Below are 19,981 nucleotides of genomic sequence, written 5' to 3'. Positions count from 1 at the left end.
TTTATTATATATATTTTTGGCTGCACATAGGCATAGGAGTTTTTTAAATATTTCAGTCTGAACAGTAAGCTATTGCTGAGCTGTGGTGTGCTGTAGATACTTTTCCTTCCTCCAAGGGTTTAAATGTTAAGATTGAAATAAGCATGAACTTCTGGAATTTATCCCCACGAAAAAATTATTTACTTTACAATTCAAAAGATATTTTTCTTGCTTAGATTACAGAAGACCTTGCTTTTATATGTTTCAAAGTCTATTTTTGGTGAAACCTTATAGAATATGTTAAGATAATGTGCCACCATTCCAGTGATTTATACACAAACAGTTAAAGAGTGGGCCTGGAAAAACTCATAGAGCACAAAAAAGGAGATGAGACTAAGCCCTGGTCCATGATAAGCTGGGAGTCAGCAGGGTTGAGTATACTTCTTTATCAGCCAGTGAACAATTAAATTCTTCCTAAACAAGAGTAGTAGATGTGATAACTGAACAACAGCTGGGGTGAGAGCCAGCTGTGCAGCTGGCAAGGATGACAGCCATAGAGATTTGTGATCATGCTCTTCACTGCCCATGCACACCCAGTCTCTATGGGAAAGCAAAAATGGCATTATAAGAATGTAAAAATACACTGAATATTATGAAATAAGTGTAAAAAAAAAAAAAAACAAAAAAAAAAAAAAAAAAAAAAAAAAAAAACCAAAAAAAAAAAAACCAAAACAAAAAGAACCCCAAATCAAACCAGAACAAGAGACTTCCAGAAGTCAAGGAAAGGAAGAAAATGGAAATTCCAGGAACAGGCTTTCTAATAGACCCATGATAGTAGGATTTCTCTACAATAGATCCCTGAAAGAGTAGTATTTATGCATTTTTGGCTTAAGATGCAAAAATCTTTAGTAAATAGAATCTCTGGTCTTCCAACTATTAATTTCTCTGATCTGTCCCATCTATGCATCACTCTGACTCCTAGAAAGTGGAGTGGAGCATTCACACACAGAAAGGAAGAGAATGTAAGTACTGTAACTTTAAAATGACAAAGTACCTAGAAGAAGAAAAGAAAAGAAAAGAAAAGAAAAGAAAAGAAAAGAAAAGAAAAGAAAAGAAAAGAAAAGAAGAATCCTTTATAAATTGTTTCTTTTTGTGATTGTGATTTTCAAAAAAATTGCATTGCATTAATAAAGAATGGATAACTCCAATTGAAAAAATGTGCAAGAAAACAAAAAGAGAGTATTTGAAGCACAAAATAATAAGGACTAATAGCAACATTATATATTAACTTTGAAAGAAACGTGGAAAGAAACCCTTTTTTACAACATATTTCTCTTTCAATTAATTTGGCAGTGATACCTGGAGAACATGAAACTGCACAGATATCATAAATCTTCAATCTTCTCAAAACAAAACCAGCATCATAACTGAGAAACCCAAAGTTTTGATTAAGCTGGAGTTAAACAATATTATAGTGTCAATATTGTTCTGTGGGCTACATATCACAGCAGCAGCTGGAACTTAAGACAACCTTATGGCTCTGCCAAACAGGGGTGGGACTTTCATGGAATTGGCCACTCACCCCAAAGGAGATGTAGGTGGGACAAGAGTAAAAATAATTTTCTTTTTTAAGTTTAATTTATATCTTTTTTTGGGAAAATATATTCATTTAGAGCAGTAAGCAAAGATAAAATAATAACAGTGTTAATGGATTTGGAAAATGAATATTTTCTTAGTAATTAAGGAATGATAGCCAATATTTGCAGATCATTGCACATCTTCAAGATGTTTTAAAAGCATTAAATATTATTCAGAGCTCCCTTGCAAGTTAAATGTACATGAAGTCTCATTTCAAGAATGGAAGAAAATTGATTTAGGGAATTTTGTTATTTACTCAGCCTTGAAACTGCCTCAAGAGCCAGAATGAAGGTATAACTTAAATAATCCAAAATACCACCTTTCTACTCAACTCTAGAACTATCAGATATCTTAATTTCCCCTCAGATTTGCCTTCATACCACACTCAGTCTTCCTACTTGGAAAAAATATAATTTCCTATATTTTTGTGCAGTACACTCCCATGGACTTACTTCTGAAGGAGGAAGATAGAAAGCACGGCCATGGGAAACCCAGAAACAGTGGGCAAAGCCTTTGCTGAGGGACAGCACCAATGAATGCAACATGTGCATTTATAACACAAAAATCAAAAAACTGCAGAAAAGCAGTCTACTGTGCATATTACTGTAATCTCACTGGATCTGGATGTTGCTATAGGACATCATGCACACTGTCGGTGATGCTTCCTGTCATTCCAGACCAGGAATGAACCAGGTCTCCATGCCCACTCTACTTGCCCCACAGATTGCATAGAATTAGCAGTGCGGTGAATCCAGCAAATGTGAAACACGCCACAGATACCATACAGGGGTCACACATACAGGTTTTGTCTAAATGAAAGGATATATAGGAGACCTATTCTTAGAATCATAGAATGATTAGGGTTCAAAAGGACCTTAAAGTTCCAACCCCACTGCTATGAACTATTCAGACCACACCTCATTTTTAATGCAAACTCCTTAACAAGAGGCAGTGATGTATGTTAGTTTGAGTTAAAGTAATAATAATGTTACAAAGCACAGACATCAAGTATTTCCTATAAACCTGTGTATTTTCCCATTATGCAATGAAACACCTTGCACTGCTGCAAACAGTATCAAGAGATGAGGACAACATTCCCATGGAAAATATTCTATCTGTGAACGATCTGATCTGTGGAGTGGCATTTTCAGCCCTCTTTCCTTTTTCAAGTCTGGGCTTGCAAGTTCCTGAGGAGCAGTGAAGGAGAGCATATTGTGGCAAGCAGCCAGTATTTCCAGCCTGAGAGGGCTTACTCTGAAAACTCTTATGGTTTGGTGGGTGCACAGAGCTGCTTCTGTTTACCAGGAAACAGGGTTTTTCCCTGATTATGGCTATGACAGGCATTGTTACAGGACTGCTCTGTTCCACAGTAATCTCCCAAAGGCTTATGGGATTATGAACTAACATGAGGTAAGTGGCAAACAACAACCCAGTCACTTCTGACCCACCTATGCTTCCTTTTAACCTAGAGTGGGCAGTTTCCCACTTTCATCTGTTTCTACATCTACTCTATTTACCTCTGCATTGAAAGCCAAGAGTTATACGGGGATTTTAATTTGCAATTTAGTTTCATTAAAAACAGAATTAAGTTCAGACCTAGAGTAAAGTCAGAGCAACCCTGTGAAATATCATTCCCGGTTTTAATTTGGCACGCAGCTTTCAATACATTGCTCTGCAGATGCAATCTACTATTGATGATAAATATGGCCAGTAGATCTAAGTTCAAATATCAATACTAATTTGGTTTGTCAGAAAGAAATTTTATCTCTGAACTGGTTTTGAATTCAATCACTGCAACAATTAGAACTTGCTGTAATATACATATATATATATATATATAAATATATTTTAAATTAATTTATTTAAAATAATCAATATTCTTCAATGATTGAACTTCATAATTGTGGCCTTTATGGCCATTTAAAGACAGTGAAAGAAGACCACTAGTGGTCCCTTTGGTCTTGTCAAATTTCAGGCATTTATTCTATACTTCTGTTCTCTAATCAATGGAGAGAAGGACACTTTTCAGATGGTGAAAACACCATCTGGACACGCCTGTCCCCTTCCTGTGTCTGGCAATCCATTTAGTAAGTGTGTTCCTAATAAAGACACTGAAACATTTGGTCCTCCAGAAGTTTCAAATTTTAGTTCAAAATTTACTTCATTCCTTAGACTTATCTGAAAATTACATTTCCAAGAATGAAGTCACTTATAAAATATAATGCATTGCAAGTTATATATAACATGCTGACTCATCAGATATGGATGATTTTGTATAAAATAAATTTGTATCTGTATTTTGAGATCTGTCAGGGGGACTTGTTCCTTATTACCCCATTTCTACACATGGAAATATGAATGCAGGCCAAAGCAACCAAACTGGAGAGTTCTTTTTCACTGTTAATGATAAAGCTCTGGTATTTTATAATCATTGATTCTGAAGAAATATATAAAAGTATTTCTGTTCTGCTGATTTTTGTGTTATAAATGCATAACTTCATAACTCATCCTAACATTGGATAAAACTATTTTGAAATACTTAATGGCATAAAATGTTATAAATCTATGGTTCAGTTTATATGGAAACTACTCTGATATAATCTTTACCGTTGCATGGAAGAACAGAGAAGGTAGTAAGTACATGATGTCCAGACACTGCATGCCAGACAATGCTTTTATTTAGAAAGAAATTGTTTTCATGGGGAAAACCACAAAAGACTGCATGAAAGATTTTGAGTATCGTGCAATGTGTGATTCATTGGCAATTACATTAGTGATTATTTCAGTATTTTAAAAAACCCAAACAAACAGCAACCAGATTTTGATTCTAATAATAAAACCAGCTAAGTTCATACTCCTCCAGTACATTTTTAGGCAAAACGAAAACTGTATTCAGCAATATCAAAGATATTAAATGGCTGAATATATACTCAAATAATGGTTTAATTATCAGAAAATACATTATGTTCATATTAAGACTGCTACCAATATCACTCATATGTAAAAAAATATTCTTCATATCCAGATGGGTTAAATTTATGGCTATAAATTTGGGTCTTTTCTCAAGTGTAACTATCTCCAGCTGATTCATTTTGTGTGCTGATATATGATTTATCTGAAACAGTGTAAAAATGAATGTTGTTAGAAAACTCATTTAAGTGTCATTTATTTCTAAATTGCTTCAGGCAAATAATTTATTCCACTTAGGCAGTAATTTTTATTGATGAAATTAGTTCAAGTTCATCTGCATGGAAAAAAATGCAAGACAAGAAACTAGGTGGCTCTGCTTTTGACCACTCTTTCACTTTCTGCATTAGTTCTCTTAAGAGGTTGTTTCTCAGGGTGTTATGCAAGATCCTTCCATAAAAGCAGAAAAGGCAACTCTCAAACATAATTGGTTTCACTATTTCCAGATATGAGAGATTTGAGAGGAGCTATTACAAGATTCTTCTTACTTTTATGCAGTTATGAAGGGGAGTTATACAGTCTATTTTAGACCTCTAATTAGAGTGCATCCAAGAAGCACTAAAGATCAGGAATGCAAGATTCCCTCTGCAGACAAAAGAAAGAAAAGCACTTTCCTGTACTCCATTCTGCAAATAACTTGGACCAGTTCAGCAAAGAAAAATAGTGCCACATTCAGCATACCTTTCAGAGGTATTCAGTGCTAAAAAAACCTCCTGTCTAAAATAGCAAGAAGGACAAATAGCATATATGACTATCTTCTGAGCATTTCGACCGATTTATTTTCTCCCTCACAGCAATAGACTCAGAATTAATGTATCACATTTATTTTAGGTTACTGAAGCCAAAAGAGCCTTAAATTGGAAAGCTTCAATACAGAATCAGTTAGGTGTCTATTTCAGAGTGTTCTAAAGGGTGATATTTGAACTGCAATGGATTGCCCATGCTTGCTGAATCTCTCAAGGAAGTTTTAATGTACTGCTGCTTTTTGTAATAAAACAAACAGGAGTGAAGTGACTGTGTTTGCCATACACCTCAAATTCTTCTCCTATCTTCTCAGCACTAAATCCCCTGCCTATTTTCTGCAACATTTATCAGGGAAGAAGAGACACAATAAGTTTTATAAAACAGCCAGGAGAAAAATTACTCGTGTCCCAATTTCACAAAATTTCAGTGTCAGCTTGACTGTTCTGGATTACAGAATATTCACATAGCAGCTCAACTGCAAGGGTAAACAAGGATTCTTTGGCACACAGAATCATTTTTTACCCCTTTCATATATTTGCAAGAGCTGAAGGGATTTTCTTTTTTTCTGATACTTTAGCAAATATTAAATGTTATAATTTCAGCACTTTGTGAAATTAGGAAACAAAAACTATTAATTAAAAAGAAAGAGAAAAGGATTATCCAAAGAAATTTGCCAGATGTCCATTTGAATTGGTACCGCTTTCACTGCATACTAAAGGTGACCAGTCCAGGGCTAGGGTCTAAAGGTTTTCATTTCTTATCACTGATTTTATATTTCAGTTATGGAGAAGAACTTGGGTTTATGCTGTTCTCACAAAACAGTTTGGAACCTGTGTATTATTTATGGAAATAAAACCTCCCAGTACTTTTACAGATAGCCTGGTGAACAAGGAAGCAACTAAATGTCCCCACACTTCAAGGACAACTCTCTCATACTTGGCAAAAGAAATTTTCCAACTGATCTGAGCTGGGTCAAGAACTGTCTTGGGAGAAAGTCGGGTTGGGTCGCTGGTATCCAGCTGGAATGGAAGGAATCGGGAAAGATACTACACTGAAGAAACAGCTAACTGCACTTAGTTGAAGTGTGAGGAGGTTCTGGTCTTGATGGTTTGGAAAGCAGGAAAACACACCATGACACCTTAGAGTATTCATAGTAGTTCTATTTTTACTTTCAGTAGGTTGAAAATAAATTCATCTGTCCCTCAGAAAATGGAGTTAATACCAGTAAAAGCCACTCTGTTTTTGATGCTTCCCAAAATGTGATAGAACACAATATTGCAATCCTGAAGTTCTGAAATAAAAATATATCAATGTGATAAAATACATAAATTTATTATTGCCACATTTTCACCGATGTACATTTGTTTGGATTCCTCTTTTATTTTTAGGCTTTTTTTCTTTTTAAACATTTATGCAATTTGCTTTCTGATTTTGGTCTGAAAGCTACGTGAAAGTTGTGTCATTATAACAACTTTTTGGAAAATAGAGTACATTTTTAGAGGATTTTTTTTTCCTCCTGGACATTTAAAACTACATTTATATGAAAAGTTTTTGTCTGCTGACTGAGCGTTAATGTTCTGAAAGATACGCATTGCAAGTAAAGATAGAGTTGCTCTTTATAGACGTGCTGTTTCATCATAGTGTAGGCTGTTACAAATCTCCTGTCATGAAAAATCCTCTTCGTTTCTTCAAAGTCTGTGATTGAGACCATTATAAGATTAGAAAAAGCAAGATATTTTCTGTTTCTAATGCAAGATGAGTTTCTGTGGCCTAGATGATCTAGTCCCATGCTTTGTTCCTTCCTGTTTGTCATCAGTATAGATTCAGCCAAGTTTAACATTTCCAGCTAGTCTGGTCTTGTCCGGATACCATTTTATAAGAGTAATTTTGGAAACACAGGGATGAAAATATGCTTCTCATGTGCAACAACCCATTCATATAAAGGAGCTATGCTGGAAGGATTAAGGGTGTGAAACATGCCCCTTTCATGGCAAGAATAGAATAGATAAGGTGCAAGGGTGGTTTTTAGTGGTGAAAATCTTGCATCTGCAACTCTCATAGTAATTCGTACTTCTGAAAATAAGATAGAGCCTTCCCTTTCTTTCCTTCTCTATTTCTCTTCTGCTGTAGCCCTTATGTTCTCTAGCATTACATTTTAACAACAGAAATACCTAGATGCAACAAGAGATCTTGAAATTATTTTGGTCATCATGACATTTCTTGAGTAACAAAATATAAAAGTTTACTTAAAATTATTTCTAAAGCTTAAAACTTGATAAAATTTCAGGATTTATCCAAAATGTCAGTTAATTAAAAACTGAAGATATGTTTTTCCTTCAGAAATATGTTTTGGTTTGTTTTCTGTAATTAGACCACACGTTTGATTTTAAGTGCAAGTATAAAATTCATGTAGGAGGTATTGAGGTTTTAACAAGTGTACAAACATGTCCCTCAGAGTGGAGCAGCAGTGCTACCAGAAAGAAATTAAATTTCTGTAAAAAATTTGATTTATTGCTGGGGACTATTTTACTTTCTTGATAATACAGAGAACGGCTCTTGACTCTTGCCTCATAATCCCAGCACACAGGCCTGTGACCATCAGACAATGCTGTAATTTAGACCCTTTCCTGCCAGGAGTCCACACTGTTTATGTAGATGCCAGCTCTGATACTTGATTTGTTATTCAAGGACTTACCTGGAAAAGAGGTTCCCAGAACAAGAGAAGTATTGGTGCTTCTCTGCAGCAGAATAGCAAGCCCTGCAGTTGGACTGAGCCTGGCTGAAAGGCATATCCAAATATTCATCACCAGCCTGAGATATTCTGCATCATGTGGCCCAAGATGGCATTATACTACGTGCCAAAGAAAACACTGGTCTGTCAAAAAGGAAGGATTCAATTTTTTTTGTACAGCCAAACTATTAGAACGCTCACTGCATTGTTTTGCTGCCACAAACTTTGTTTGCCAAGCCCTGGAAAACCTATCAGGAAGCACCTGCTTTCAAGAGCAAATTATTCTGTTATTACATTTAGTTTATTGTGCCATTCACAGATTCTGCCTGGAAGCCATGAATTAGCCATGATAAATGAACACCAAAACATTCAAGTGCTGTGCAAACTGCTACAATACTCTAAACATTAAAACAGATGAAATAAAATCACTGTTCTCAGCACAGCAATATGTCAAAATTTAGTAGCTAGAAAAGTAGCTACTATCAAACTAAGAAACACTGTAACAAGGATTCTTTCTCATTAACTTCACTTCAGAAAAATGGTTCATTGAATAAATAGCTATGTACATCTTAATTAAATACAAACAATCAATTTTATAGACTTCTGAGCGTCAAAAATGTTAGAAGCTAATGCCTTCATTCTATAAATGTAAAAACCTTCCTTCTTCATTCTTGCTTCTCTTAGAAAGTCATACCATAAAACAGAATATGTAAAGTTGGCAGAAGATGTCTCATAACCTTTAACAGAGCACCTAGAAGCATTATTTTCAATGACAGTTCATATAAGCTGACATATCAACCATATCAGGCTGGGGAAAAACCTAATAATATTCCCCCAATTAATTCTAACCTCTTAGCTTTACTTGTAATTATTTCACTCAGCTCCTAAAACTCAGCTTATTAAGATCCATCCATCATGGTGTGGGTCACACAGTGTTTCTACTGTTAGGCTTTCTGGCCTTTGTCCTCCTTGTGAGAGGAAGTGAGAGGACCTTGCCTACACTGAACTCATAAAAGGGAAACTTGTTTTAAAATGAAGAATAAAGCTAAACTGCAAAATAATTACTATAATTCCAGATTATTTATTTATTAAACAAATTTTACTTCCCTGAACTTAGTCTGCTGCTTCCCTGGAAGAAACACTCCTCATGCTCATCACTTGTGAGTGCCAGTTGAAATATTTACCTGTACGTCACATCTGACTTATTGATGCATAAAGTGGCTGGTTTTATTTCCAACTTTTTCTTTGAGTAATCATACCTATTTATATAAAGTTATTGCTTCAGTAATTTGATATATTCCAGGTGAGATTGATACAATATCAGGTAGTGATTATTTATGTTTAAAAAGCATACCCACAAAAAAACCCAGCAGAAATTAGCAGCATTACAATAATTCACCACAAAAGACACAAACAGAAGGTCTGTAGCTCCCCTGACAGTTCAAGCAATCATTCCCAGGAGACACATATCAGCAGAAAAATTCATAAATGAACCGTTTATCCTATCTGAAGCATAATTTCTTCTGTAATTATAGCAGGTTATCACCAGCCTATATGTTTCTCTATTTATAAGCTCATTTGAAATACTAAGTGTTGAAATGTCCAGATAGATAATTGCTTTTCTGAAGATACTGTTGGTGTCAAAGCACATTTCTGATACATAACTGTCTTATTTAATCAGAACAAAAGCAGGGGGGAAAACTGGAATTCAGATAGCTCCAACTGGATGCAGGCAGCAAAGTCTCTGCATTTCTCCAAGAGTTACTGCTCCCACTATTTAATTTGATGATTAGCACTGAGTTGTAATTGGAACCAAAATCCCAAATCCCCATCTGGATCCTGCTCGCAGCAGTATGAACACAGTTCAACACCTGCCTGTCTTATTTTTATAAGAATCATGACTGATGTGTTTAAATGTCTGCAGCAATTTCCACCTGTCCCTCCTGACTGTTGTTGATCACTGCCTCTGCTGCAGGGATCGATCACCAGCGTGGGCAAGCATTTGGTTCATTCCAGAGCAATGCCTGCTGCTCACTCAGCAAGCCCATCAGTCAATCCATCTCTGCTTCTTCACAGCTGCTCCCTCCTTTTTCCTTTATTGGCCAAACATCACTTGTGCACTTTACCACCCAGGACTATCCCTTACCTCTAAAAATCAATCACCACTGCAGTTCATTCTGTAAGTAAACTTTAAAAAAAATAATAATCAATTCTGTATTTCAGGTTGCTTATAATTTGGGTTTTTTAAGGGTTCTAATACATGTTAAAGGATAAGAGACTGCTTTTTCAAAATTCAGACATCACTTATGGCTACTCTCTAAAAGTACAAATATTGGTTAATCAATAATTAAGTGTAATTGCTAATGAATTTGGGGAAAAAAATCACTGATTCAGAGGGGAAAATTACAAGCTTTCACAGGGAATTGAAAATAGTTGTATGCAAACCTCTACCCTACTGGAAGAAAATCTGGAAATAGGCTTTAACCTGTAAGTGTGTAAAGGATGAATCTTGTTCTTGGTCCCACATTGCACTGCAGTGTGTTTACATGACTGGTGTGGGTAGCCAAGCCTCCCACCCCTTTCCTTAGTAAGAGTGCTCAGTGCAGTACAATGGAAGAGTAACACCTGCCTAATTCCAGAGACAAAGTTGTTGCCAACAGACCTATGGACTGTGCCTTGCTCTAACCACTCTCATGTGCGTGCTCTGCAAGGCAGCAGAGTCACTCTCCTGCTGAAGTCTAAACACCTCATACACATCAGCTAAAAAAACCCCAAACAAACCAACAGCTTTGGGTAAATACTCCAATAAACATACAAAGAGGGCAGTCAGGATTTCTAATGCACCCTGGTTTCTGTTTCCAGTGCAGAAGCAACTCTTGAGCATGACTAAGATGATAACTTAGTCAACTTATGCTTCAAAGAGGGCCATTAAAACCCCAAACACTAATTTACAGTAAGACCTTGAGAGGCCCCCAAAATATAGTGCATAACCACACTATTCTCTCACCTTTCTCCTCCTGTGCTGTCACCCAATTATTACAGCACTGAAGTAGACACAACTTACAGCTATATATATTCCTCTATAAATCAGTGATCCTGTTAATTTTCCTTAATCTTGGCAAATGTGTAGCTCAAGACCATTCATTAATATTTATTGACTATTCTTTTCTACATTGAACTCTTAATTATTTAAATCACTAACATATAATTCTATAACCATGGGTTTTATAAGATGCATTCCTGTTCCCACTCTTCTGGAAGAGAAAAAAATAAAATAGTAAGTCCTAATTCCAAATCTCAAGATATTTCAACACAATAAGAAATAACCCAGTTTAATAAATGCAGTGAATGTTTTATCATCTCACAAACATAATTCATACAGTAAAAAGAAATATATGGATTAAAATCCCATATATTTTTATTTCAACCATTAAAAAACACAGACAAAAAAGTAGAGAAAACAGTTTATCACTGATACACTGTGATTATTATTGACTTTTGAAGGCTTTTTACTCTCCAAAGAGTCCTTTTGATCTTCCACAAAGAAGACTGTTTTTTCTGCAAAAATATTTTCCTCTGAAACAATATAGTTTCTCTATTGTTTTTCATATCACTATAAATTCCTAAACTAAATTGTGAGAAATTCCTAACTAAAATGTGAGAAAAGGCAGAGCTTTTGCAAAAAACACACATCACTTGTCCAGGAGTTATCTGACATCTAGGGGGGGGAAAAAAAATCAAGCTATTTGTCCAAGGACAATTTTCTCATTCTAAACATCAAATAAATGACAAAAGAACCAGCTCAGAATTCTCTTTCATACCTTTGGAATAGGATGCCTAGTCACATATCATAACTAGCTATTGAGTGAGATGGAAGGCAAAAAGAAAAGGCCACCAAAAAAAGCTGTAACAATGAATTTCAGGTCTATTCAGGTCAGAATGAATCTTTCTTTATTTCCATAAGTTTAAAAAAGAGAAAAAAAGCAAAATAATCCTAGACTCCTAGTCATCAGAAATAAGGCCTATGGAGAAAGTAAATGAGTGCTGGCACACTGGAAGCTGTTTTCTCTTCAAAAGATCAACAGGGAAGACAACATATTTTTCGATAACACAATTGTCTTCAGCTGTCCCTGAAATGATTGACAGCCAGCATTAAGCTTTAGGGATGCTCAGACGATATTTAATGTCAAGTTCAACGTTGAATGTGCTTGTATTTTAAGAAAAACACCTGTTCCAAAGTCTTTGAATACTACTATCAGTCCCAGAAAACAGAAGGAGCCAGAAGCTCTTGGCAAGACAAAGTCCAAAAGAAGCCTTTTTTTTTTTTTTTTTACTGTTAAGGAAATCTCTCTCCTCTCTGAGATTTGAGAATATTATGTTTGTTTCCTTTTCTTGCTGTGCCTCTCCTTCCCCCACCCCCTTCCCTTGCCACCTTTTCTTTTTTCCTTGTTTCTTATTTATTTATTTTTAGATTGAGTGGGCAAGAAACAAAATTACTCTGTGAGCAGGTTGTTCCTTACCTGCTTTTTTCTTTTAATCACTTTAACACAAGGTAAGATGAGCTTACTTGTGATAATGCAAAACTGCTGTAGAAACTGCCTTTGTTAACCTTTTCCAGGCTACAGCATGAGTAATATATGTACCTTGTTTTTCTTTCAAAAATTCATTTCCTCAGACTAGTACTAGGAGCAGTGAATACTCTGTAAACCCATATCTTGCCTGATTTATTTTAATATATTCATGCACATCTATTTGTTTACACTCCTACATGTGCTTGAGGCAGTGTTTTTGTCACATTTCTACTCTTTATTGCCCTGAAAAATACTCTGAGCATCTTTCCTTTACATCCAAAAAGACTGGGAATGCATATAAAATTGCTACCTGCACAAGTAAAATAAAAAATGATAAAATAGAAGTTGAATGTAATGATAACAATAAGAGAAGGCTGTTTTCAGGATAAACCTATTTACTCATTGAAATGTGTAGACAGAGAAAAAAGTAATGTATGTCTGGGAAGGGAATAAAGGGACATTTACAGAAACTCTCCAGTGGGAATCCAGGTAATCATCTATGGTTTAGAAACACTAAAAAATTTCTTCCATTCACACAAAGTACACGTTCATTCAAATATATGTATCTTCAAATATACAGTTTTGATTTGATCACTGCACTGTGTATCAGGTTTCTACCCAAAAAGAATATAAAAGATAATATTCTTTTGTTAGTCAGGAAAAAAAAAAATATCCCTTATGTAATGAATATTTTCACTCTTAAATCTCAAATGCTTGCCTTGAATTCAAATACAGGGTTTATTTCTGAAGTAATGATGTGTGCTATAAGTCCAACTTTATATTAATACTAATCTAAGATTAGTGTGATTACTGAATTATACAGCCTTTGAATGGATGAACTACAGAATTGTCATCCTGTCTTATTTCTGTCTAGCAAAAAATAAGAGAACATCACCCAAGAATCTGAATACATAAGTTTTTTTTCTAGCAGTAACGTGGACTCTGAATAAAACATACACTAATGACCATCTTTCATGGTTTAAAGTGATTGCACATTAAAAATAATGCCTGAATATATTTTTGTTTGCTTGAATCAGGCCCTTAGAACTAGAACTGAAAAATTAAGTAAAATATGATCTTAAGATGCCTTGAAATCCTTCCAATTCCATCTTTCAGGTCCAATTTTAGCTCAAGTCAGAATCAGAAGTTACTCTAACTGCTGAAAGTGAAGAAAACCAGATAAACTGACCTTAAATTATGAAGTTCTACACCCCCAAAACATGTGCCAAAAGAAGAGGAAAAGATTTTCCAGTTAGCTGCCTAATCTAGCCACTAGGTTACTTCCAGCAAAGAGCAACAATACAAAACAGGTTCCAAGATCCAATCCCTGGTTTATATTAAAATCATATTTGCCCTTTTTGGTAACAGAACTACAGCGAGGTGCAGTACTGGTCACATCTTACAGAGAAAAGCAGAGAGAAGCAAGATCTGCTTTTTTGGGGCTCTGAGCTGAGAACAAGCAATATTCTTTACAGTGTTGACTGTATATTTTTCCATTGACAAATTATTAATTCACAACACCCTATTGTTTACTTGTTCAAGGACATGAGAAAAAGTACTAAACTATTCTGCATTAACATAGGAGCAACAATAGAAATATCTTTAGAAATTTTCTTCTGGCCAATTCACCCCATCTCTATGACAAAGAATTTGACCAGCTTCCCTGCTTTTATTCCTCCAGAAGGACAGTTTGAAAGACCACCAGATTTTCCACTGTCACTGCTTTGAAGTCTCTTTGACTTTGATCAGTGCTTATCACAGTTTGAATCACCCTTCCTTGGTCACAGGATTTTACAGAATCGCAGAATCAACTCAGTTGGAAGAGACCTCTGAGATCATCAAGTCTAACCCATGACTGGCCACCACCATGTTTACACCAAGTGCCAGCCTTTTTTTACACACCTCCAGGGACAGTGAAGAATTTCTTTCTAAAGTCCAACCTATGCCTCCCCTAGGACAGCTTGAGACTGTGTCCTCTCGTCCTGTTACTGGTTGCCTGGAAGAAGGGACCAATCCCCACCTGGCTGTAGCCTCCTTTCAGGCAGCTGTAGAGAGTGATAAAGTCTCCCCTGAGCCTCCTTTTCTACAGGCTAAACAACCCCAGCTCCCTCAGCTACTCCTCATAGGACATTCTCTCCAGACCCTTCACCAGCTTCATTGTCCTGCTCTGTACCCACTCCAGCACCTTCCTGAATTGAGGGGTCCAGAACTGGACACTGTATTTAAGGCGCAGTCTCACCAGTGCCATCTACGGTCTATGATCACTGTCCTGGTCCTACTGGCCCCACAATTCCTAATGCAGGCCAGGATGCCAGTGACCTTCTTGCCACCTGGGCACACACTGGCTCATGTTCAGCCATCTGTCACCCAGCACCCCAAGGGACTTTTCTGCTGGGCAGCTTTCCAGCCACTCTGCTCCAAGTCTGTAATTGGAGCATATTTTGTCTTTGTCAGGTGGACCATTCTGATCCTGGAGTCTGATCAAAAGCTTCCTCCCCCAGAAACTCAGTTGTTGCTTTTCTACATCTGACACTGCTGCAATTCCTTGAGCCTGTTCGAGGGAGAACACCCCAGACAGCCAAGAAGCACTTTTCTGCTTTTGAAGTTCCTGTGATACTATTAAGCAGCACATTGACTGGTGTAGACAGGATAGGATTCACCCTGAATGAGACAGAATTTGACAACAAAGTTGCAGAAAGTGTTAGTTCATTGGTTCAACTTAGCAGACATCACCAGTTTGTTTGTGAGACAGAAAAGCAAGTGCTGGGGGTAGCTGGGAAAGAGTGGGGGAGGAATCTGACCCTGCAATCTGGAAAGATCACCATGTACAAAGGCTTTCAGCTCCGTACCAACTGACAGTGATGCAAAAGAGACAACCTGGTGCTACCCACAGTGCCAGCAGAAGTATGCTGACATCACTTTTGGTATGCTTAAATCTGTATGTTCTCATCAGGAGCTTTTCAATCATACCTCAAGGGTAACTAAAACTGTCATAAAACTGATTCCATTTTATCAAGAAGGAAAAAAATGAAACAGTTATGAAGATTGCTGTTTTGGTGCAAAGATCCTTCTGTGAGTACTCGAGCACGATTTTAATTGGAAAATATATTTGAATGTAGAAGATGTTCAGTAAATAGAGAATTAACAAATTATAACCATTGACACAGAGCAAGAAGGAATTTACTCAGCTTGATCTTCAGGTTAGATGGGTAGTGTAAAATTGCCAGTAAGAATGTGAAGTACTCACTTAATTTGGAATCTGATCACATACGACAGACAATCATAGAACTCCAGCTGTCGTTTCATAGTATAGCCATACACAAAATTGTTGTTCTTTTTAAAATACTAATTAATAAGGCTATTTGCTGAATCTCTGTTAACTTTACTCCCTAAAAAAGTCTCAAAATTTTTCAGAAACCACCTCCTTGGTGTGTATTTAATCAGTTTAAATAAATAAATAGTGCATGCAGAATATTTATGTCCATATGTATACATATATATATGAAAACAATAGAACATAATTTCCTACCATGTAACTATTTCTGAATGCTTTGCCTAATCTAAATAGGGTTAAGAAGCAACAATATGCAAATTTTCCATTCAAAAGCTTGAAGTGAAATGACTCACTTCAGACATTCAGTTTCATAATATTTGGTGGTGGGGTTAATTATAGGTTTATATTTGAAATATTTTCACACTTGAAAATGTTATTTTGTCTCAAAAATATAAAAAGCAAAACAAAACTAAACCAACCAAAACCCTTAAGCCACACACCACTCATCTGAAATGCTTATGTTTGTTTTCCACATAGGCAATAAACACATTGTTAACAGAGAGGGCAAAAAGTCTTTGGATGACTTGGTGTTTACATTTTGGATGGAGAGGGAAAGACTGTGAGAAACCATTAACTTAAATTGTCAGAAACACAAAAGATATTTTTGAGTAGGAAGAAGGTGTCAGTATAGAAACACATAGACAGAGCCAAGAGCTCTGCCATGGAAATCCAGAGAAGCAAACCTTTAATGCTGCTCTTCCACATGTACAACACAGGTAATGGGAAATTTGTAGGAGACTTCTGCAATCTCCTGCACAGCTAATAGTAACGCCAAAATTAATCTAATTTCTTTCTTTAGCACATATTATTGGTTTTATATGTAAAGAATACTGTTGTCTAATGTACTGAAAAAAAAATCTACTGGGAAAATTCTGAGCAGCTGAAGCACCTGCCAAGAACTTGTTTTATATATTTTTTGAGATATGCAGTATTTCACAATGCGATTTATAACTGCTAATTAAACATAAGTCACTGCAAAAGTATAGTTTAAAAAGTTCTGTCAATGAAATTTTGACAATTCCGTGCAAAGCAAAGCATATTTTCTAATATTATCTGGAATCCCTTCTTGCACTTTTGCCCGGAATTAGAATTATCCCTCTTTTGGATTAAAGATGCATTGGTGGATTAGTCTATCACTGATGACAACATAATATATCCTTCCCAGAGGCTTAAACTGAAAAGACGTCTGTTAACTACAGACTGTATTAAAACAACAGGGGGGGAAAAAAAAGGGGAATTGGACATGAAACAGTATTTTAACATTTAAATATCAGCATGTGGGAGGTTAAAGTTTGTGAAACATAACCTCAGGTTCAGTGCCATGTATCAATCCTACTCTTTCCATAGGCTGTATCACCTGTAAAACTAGTAAGGCATGGGACTGATTCCTGTAAGGATTAGCCATGAGTACTACTTCTAGCTTTAGCCACCTGAGCAAGCTCAGGAATACCAGCCACACAGGCAATTTAAATTTAATGAAAAATAAATTGGTTTTAATTTTTCTACTTGATGCTCAGATATGTACACATATTTTGAAAAATTTTGCTTCTTTATTTGAATATTTTTTTGGCCAGTTAAAGAAGTATTAGTTTTATACTTAAATTTAGCATTTCCAAAACAACAAAGCAGATGAGCTGCTTCTGAACTGAAATAATTTCTATTTCTGAAACTTTGTTTCAGATGACGTGAATTTGATTCATCACTTTAACACTCTAAAGGAGATGTTACATTATTCTGTATTTTAAGAGACATGCCAGAAGTTTTCCATGGAATAGTATCTTCCTGCAAAGTTTTTCTAGGTGTAAAACCACATAGCACATAAAACATCTTTCCATGTGAACATCCTGGAATATTTCACATGCCAGTAATTGTACAATGACAACTTCTAGAATACACCTGTTTAACTGTTAAGCCAGATTCTGGAAAGCTAACTAAAAAGAAATATTTCAATGACTCTAATAAATAGATAATGTGCTGTACTTTCTGGTTAACTTAAACACCTAATTACATTCTTTTTCAATTATATGCCAGGAAAAAGTAGATGAGTTGTTAGCATTCAATTTCAATGTAAGATGTTGGGGTCTGTTTTTTGTTTAAGAAAAGGTCAGTCCTTCACTTTGTAAAAGTCAGTAAAATCGTTGGCTGAAAAAAGTAGCTCAATATGGGTGTAGAATCCATCTAAGAAATGAGCTTTCTACCTCACTCGCCTGTTTGTGGCACTGAGAAGATGGGGATTAGACATTTTTCTAGTATTTTATTTAACAAGAGATCTGGATGTCATCACTAATGTTGCTTGTTAAATTGAATCTTTGAAGAACAGTATAGAATATGTGAAGTGTTTGTGTGTAAGCTCACAGGCTGTGTGCTCCATCCTTTAAAAGGAAACCATTGTGAGGGGGAGGGTCCTGAGCACAAAGAAGGGAAGCACTGCTTTTCTGGCAAATGGCAGTATCAGCAACAAAACTCTAATAGGACCCACATGCTTCAATACGCAGTAAATAATACCCATACACTTTGTAGAAATAAAAGGTTGGAGGATGGGGAAAGGACTTTGAGTTCTGCAGTCAAAGAAATTTAAAGGTACATCTAAGTAGTCTTACGAGAGATTGCTTTATAGTGAAGTATCAGTTACACACAACCCTGGATCATAATTATCTGTGTATCCTCAGGCTAGCAGAGCAGTTATAATGCAGTTCTGTGCTGCTCTGCAATTGATCTCTGTGACTGCATCATTTTCCTGACGTTTTACAACTTGCTGATTCAGTAATCACAGTTCAGCTGTCTTAATCACGCAGTAATTGAGCCATAGAGGGAATGCCAATAATCAAGAAGATACCAAACCAATTAGATAGCAATGCTTTCAGTCAAGAAACAGCTAACAGCAACTCAAATCTGACTTTGCTTATTCTCCACTATCGATGTCTAGATTTCTTAAAAGGTAATTAAAAGGAAGACAGTCCATTTTGGCCCAAATCCGCTATCTCCCTGCTCCTTTTATTATGCGCTAAGGAAGAAACAAAAGTCCAGATACAGGCGGGTCCTGCCGCACGGCCGGAGGGGGAGCGCTCCAGCCGCGCCGGGAAGGCAGCGCCTGGCCTGGAGCTGCCCGGCGCGGGGGGAGTGGAGCCGAGCCCGGGCCGGGACCCGCCCGGGCCGGACCTGTCCGTGGTCCTGCAGCCGGCACCACGCTGCCAGCGCCACCGCCGAGGGGCCCTCGGTCCCGGCCTGCCTCCACCAGCGCCCTGCAACAGCTGCTGTCACTGCTGAGCCCCATTCACAGGAATTCAGCTTTTGGGAAGATTTTGAACCCCCTCAAGGCTGGGGGTACTAAACAAAATAAATTCGCCAAACCTCCTACCAAAGCCCTGAGCTATGAGCCCGGAGGTCTCTCGGCTGCCCGGGCAGCGGGGGAAGCCCCAGTCCAGCGCGCAACTTTCCTGCAGGGAGCCGGGCTCCAGCCCCTCGGAGCCCCCGCGCAGGGGATCGAAGAGAAGGGGACCTGGCGCCCTCCTCGCCTGCAAAGCTGTGGAGAAGCCAGGCAGGAGAGAGACGCTGGGAGCTCCCTCGCCTCGCCTTCTTCACTGCCGGCTTCTGGTACCGGGGAAACCCCGGGGGGCGGAGGGAAGAGGAAGCTCCCACCGTACGCGCAATGCCCCCAGTGCATCCCCTGCTCCGGGAGTCCGGAGCCCCAGCCCGCACTCACGTGTGCCGTCAAACCGGGTGGCGATGGTGTCGAGGAAGGTGTTCTGGGGTGCCAGTAATCCCTTCATAACCGGCATTTTTCCAGCGCGGTGCGAGGTTCCCCATCAAAGTTTGTCTACGAGGGTGGCTCGAGAAGAAAGTGCAGAGGGCGCCCGGGGGAAGGTGGGGAGGGAGGAGGCGGAGGGATAGGGAGGAGAAGGAGGATGGGGATGCCGCCGCGCCGCCTCCGGCGCCGGGAGCCCCCCGCTCGTCAGCCCCGGCCCCGCAGAGCACTCCCGCCCCGGAGAGCCGCTCGGGTGCGGAGCCGCGCCCCGA

The 19,981-nt window shown here is 37.6% G+C and overlaps 1 protein-coding gene across 1 annotated transcript in view; it reads right to left on the bottom strand.

Annotated features, from left to right (window-relative positions):
- The window catches only part of KCNH8 (potassium voltage-gated channel subfamily H member 8), a 176,883-nt gene extending 157,140 nt beyond the window's left edge, over window positions 1-19,743 (bottom strand). Inside the window, exon 1 of the mRNA XM_041411512.1 lies at window positions 19,668-19,743. Within this exon, the coding sequence (XP_041267446.1) occupies window positions 19,668-19,743 (76 nt within the window). The remainder of the gene's footprint in view (window positions 1-19,667) is intronic.
- Between the last annotated feature and the right edge of the window lie 238 nt (window positions 19,744-19,981).

Source organism: Onychostruthus taczanowskii, unplaced genomic scaffold, assembly GCF_017590055.1.
Source record: "Onychostruthus taczanowskii isolate IOZ18803 unplaced genomic scaffold, ASM1759005v1 scaffold36, whole genome shotgun sequence".
Taxonomy (NCBI): Eukaryota; Metazoa; Chordata; class Aves; order Passeriformes; family Passeridae; genus Onychostruthus; species Onychostruthus taczanowskii.
The sequence above is the reverse complement of the archived record's forward strand: the minus strand, read 5'-3'. Positions and strand labels throughout refer to the sequence as shown.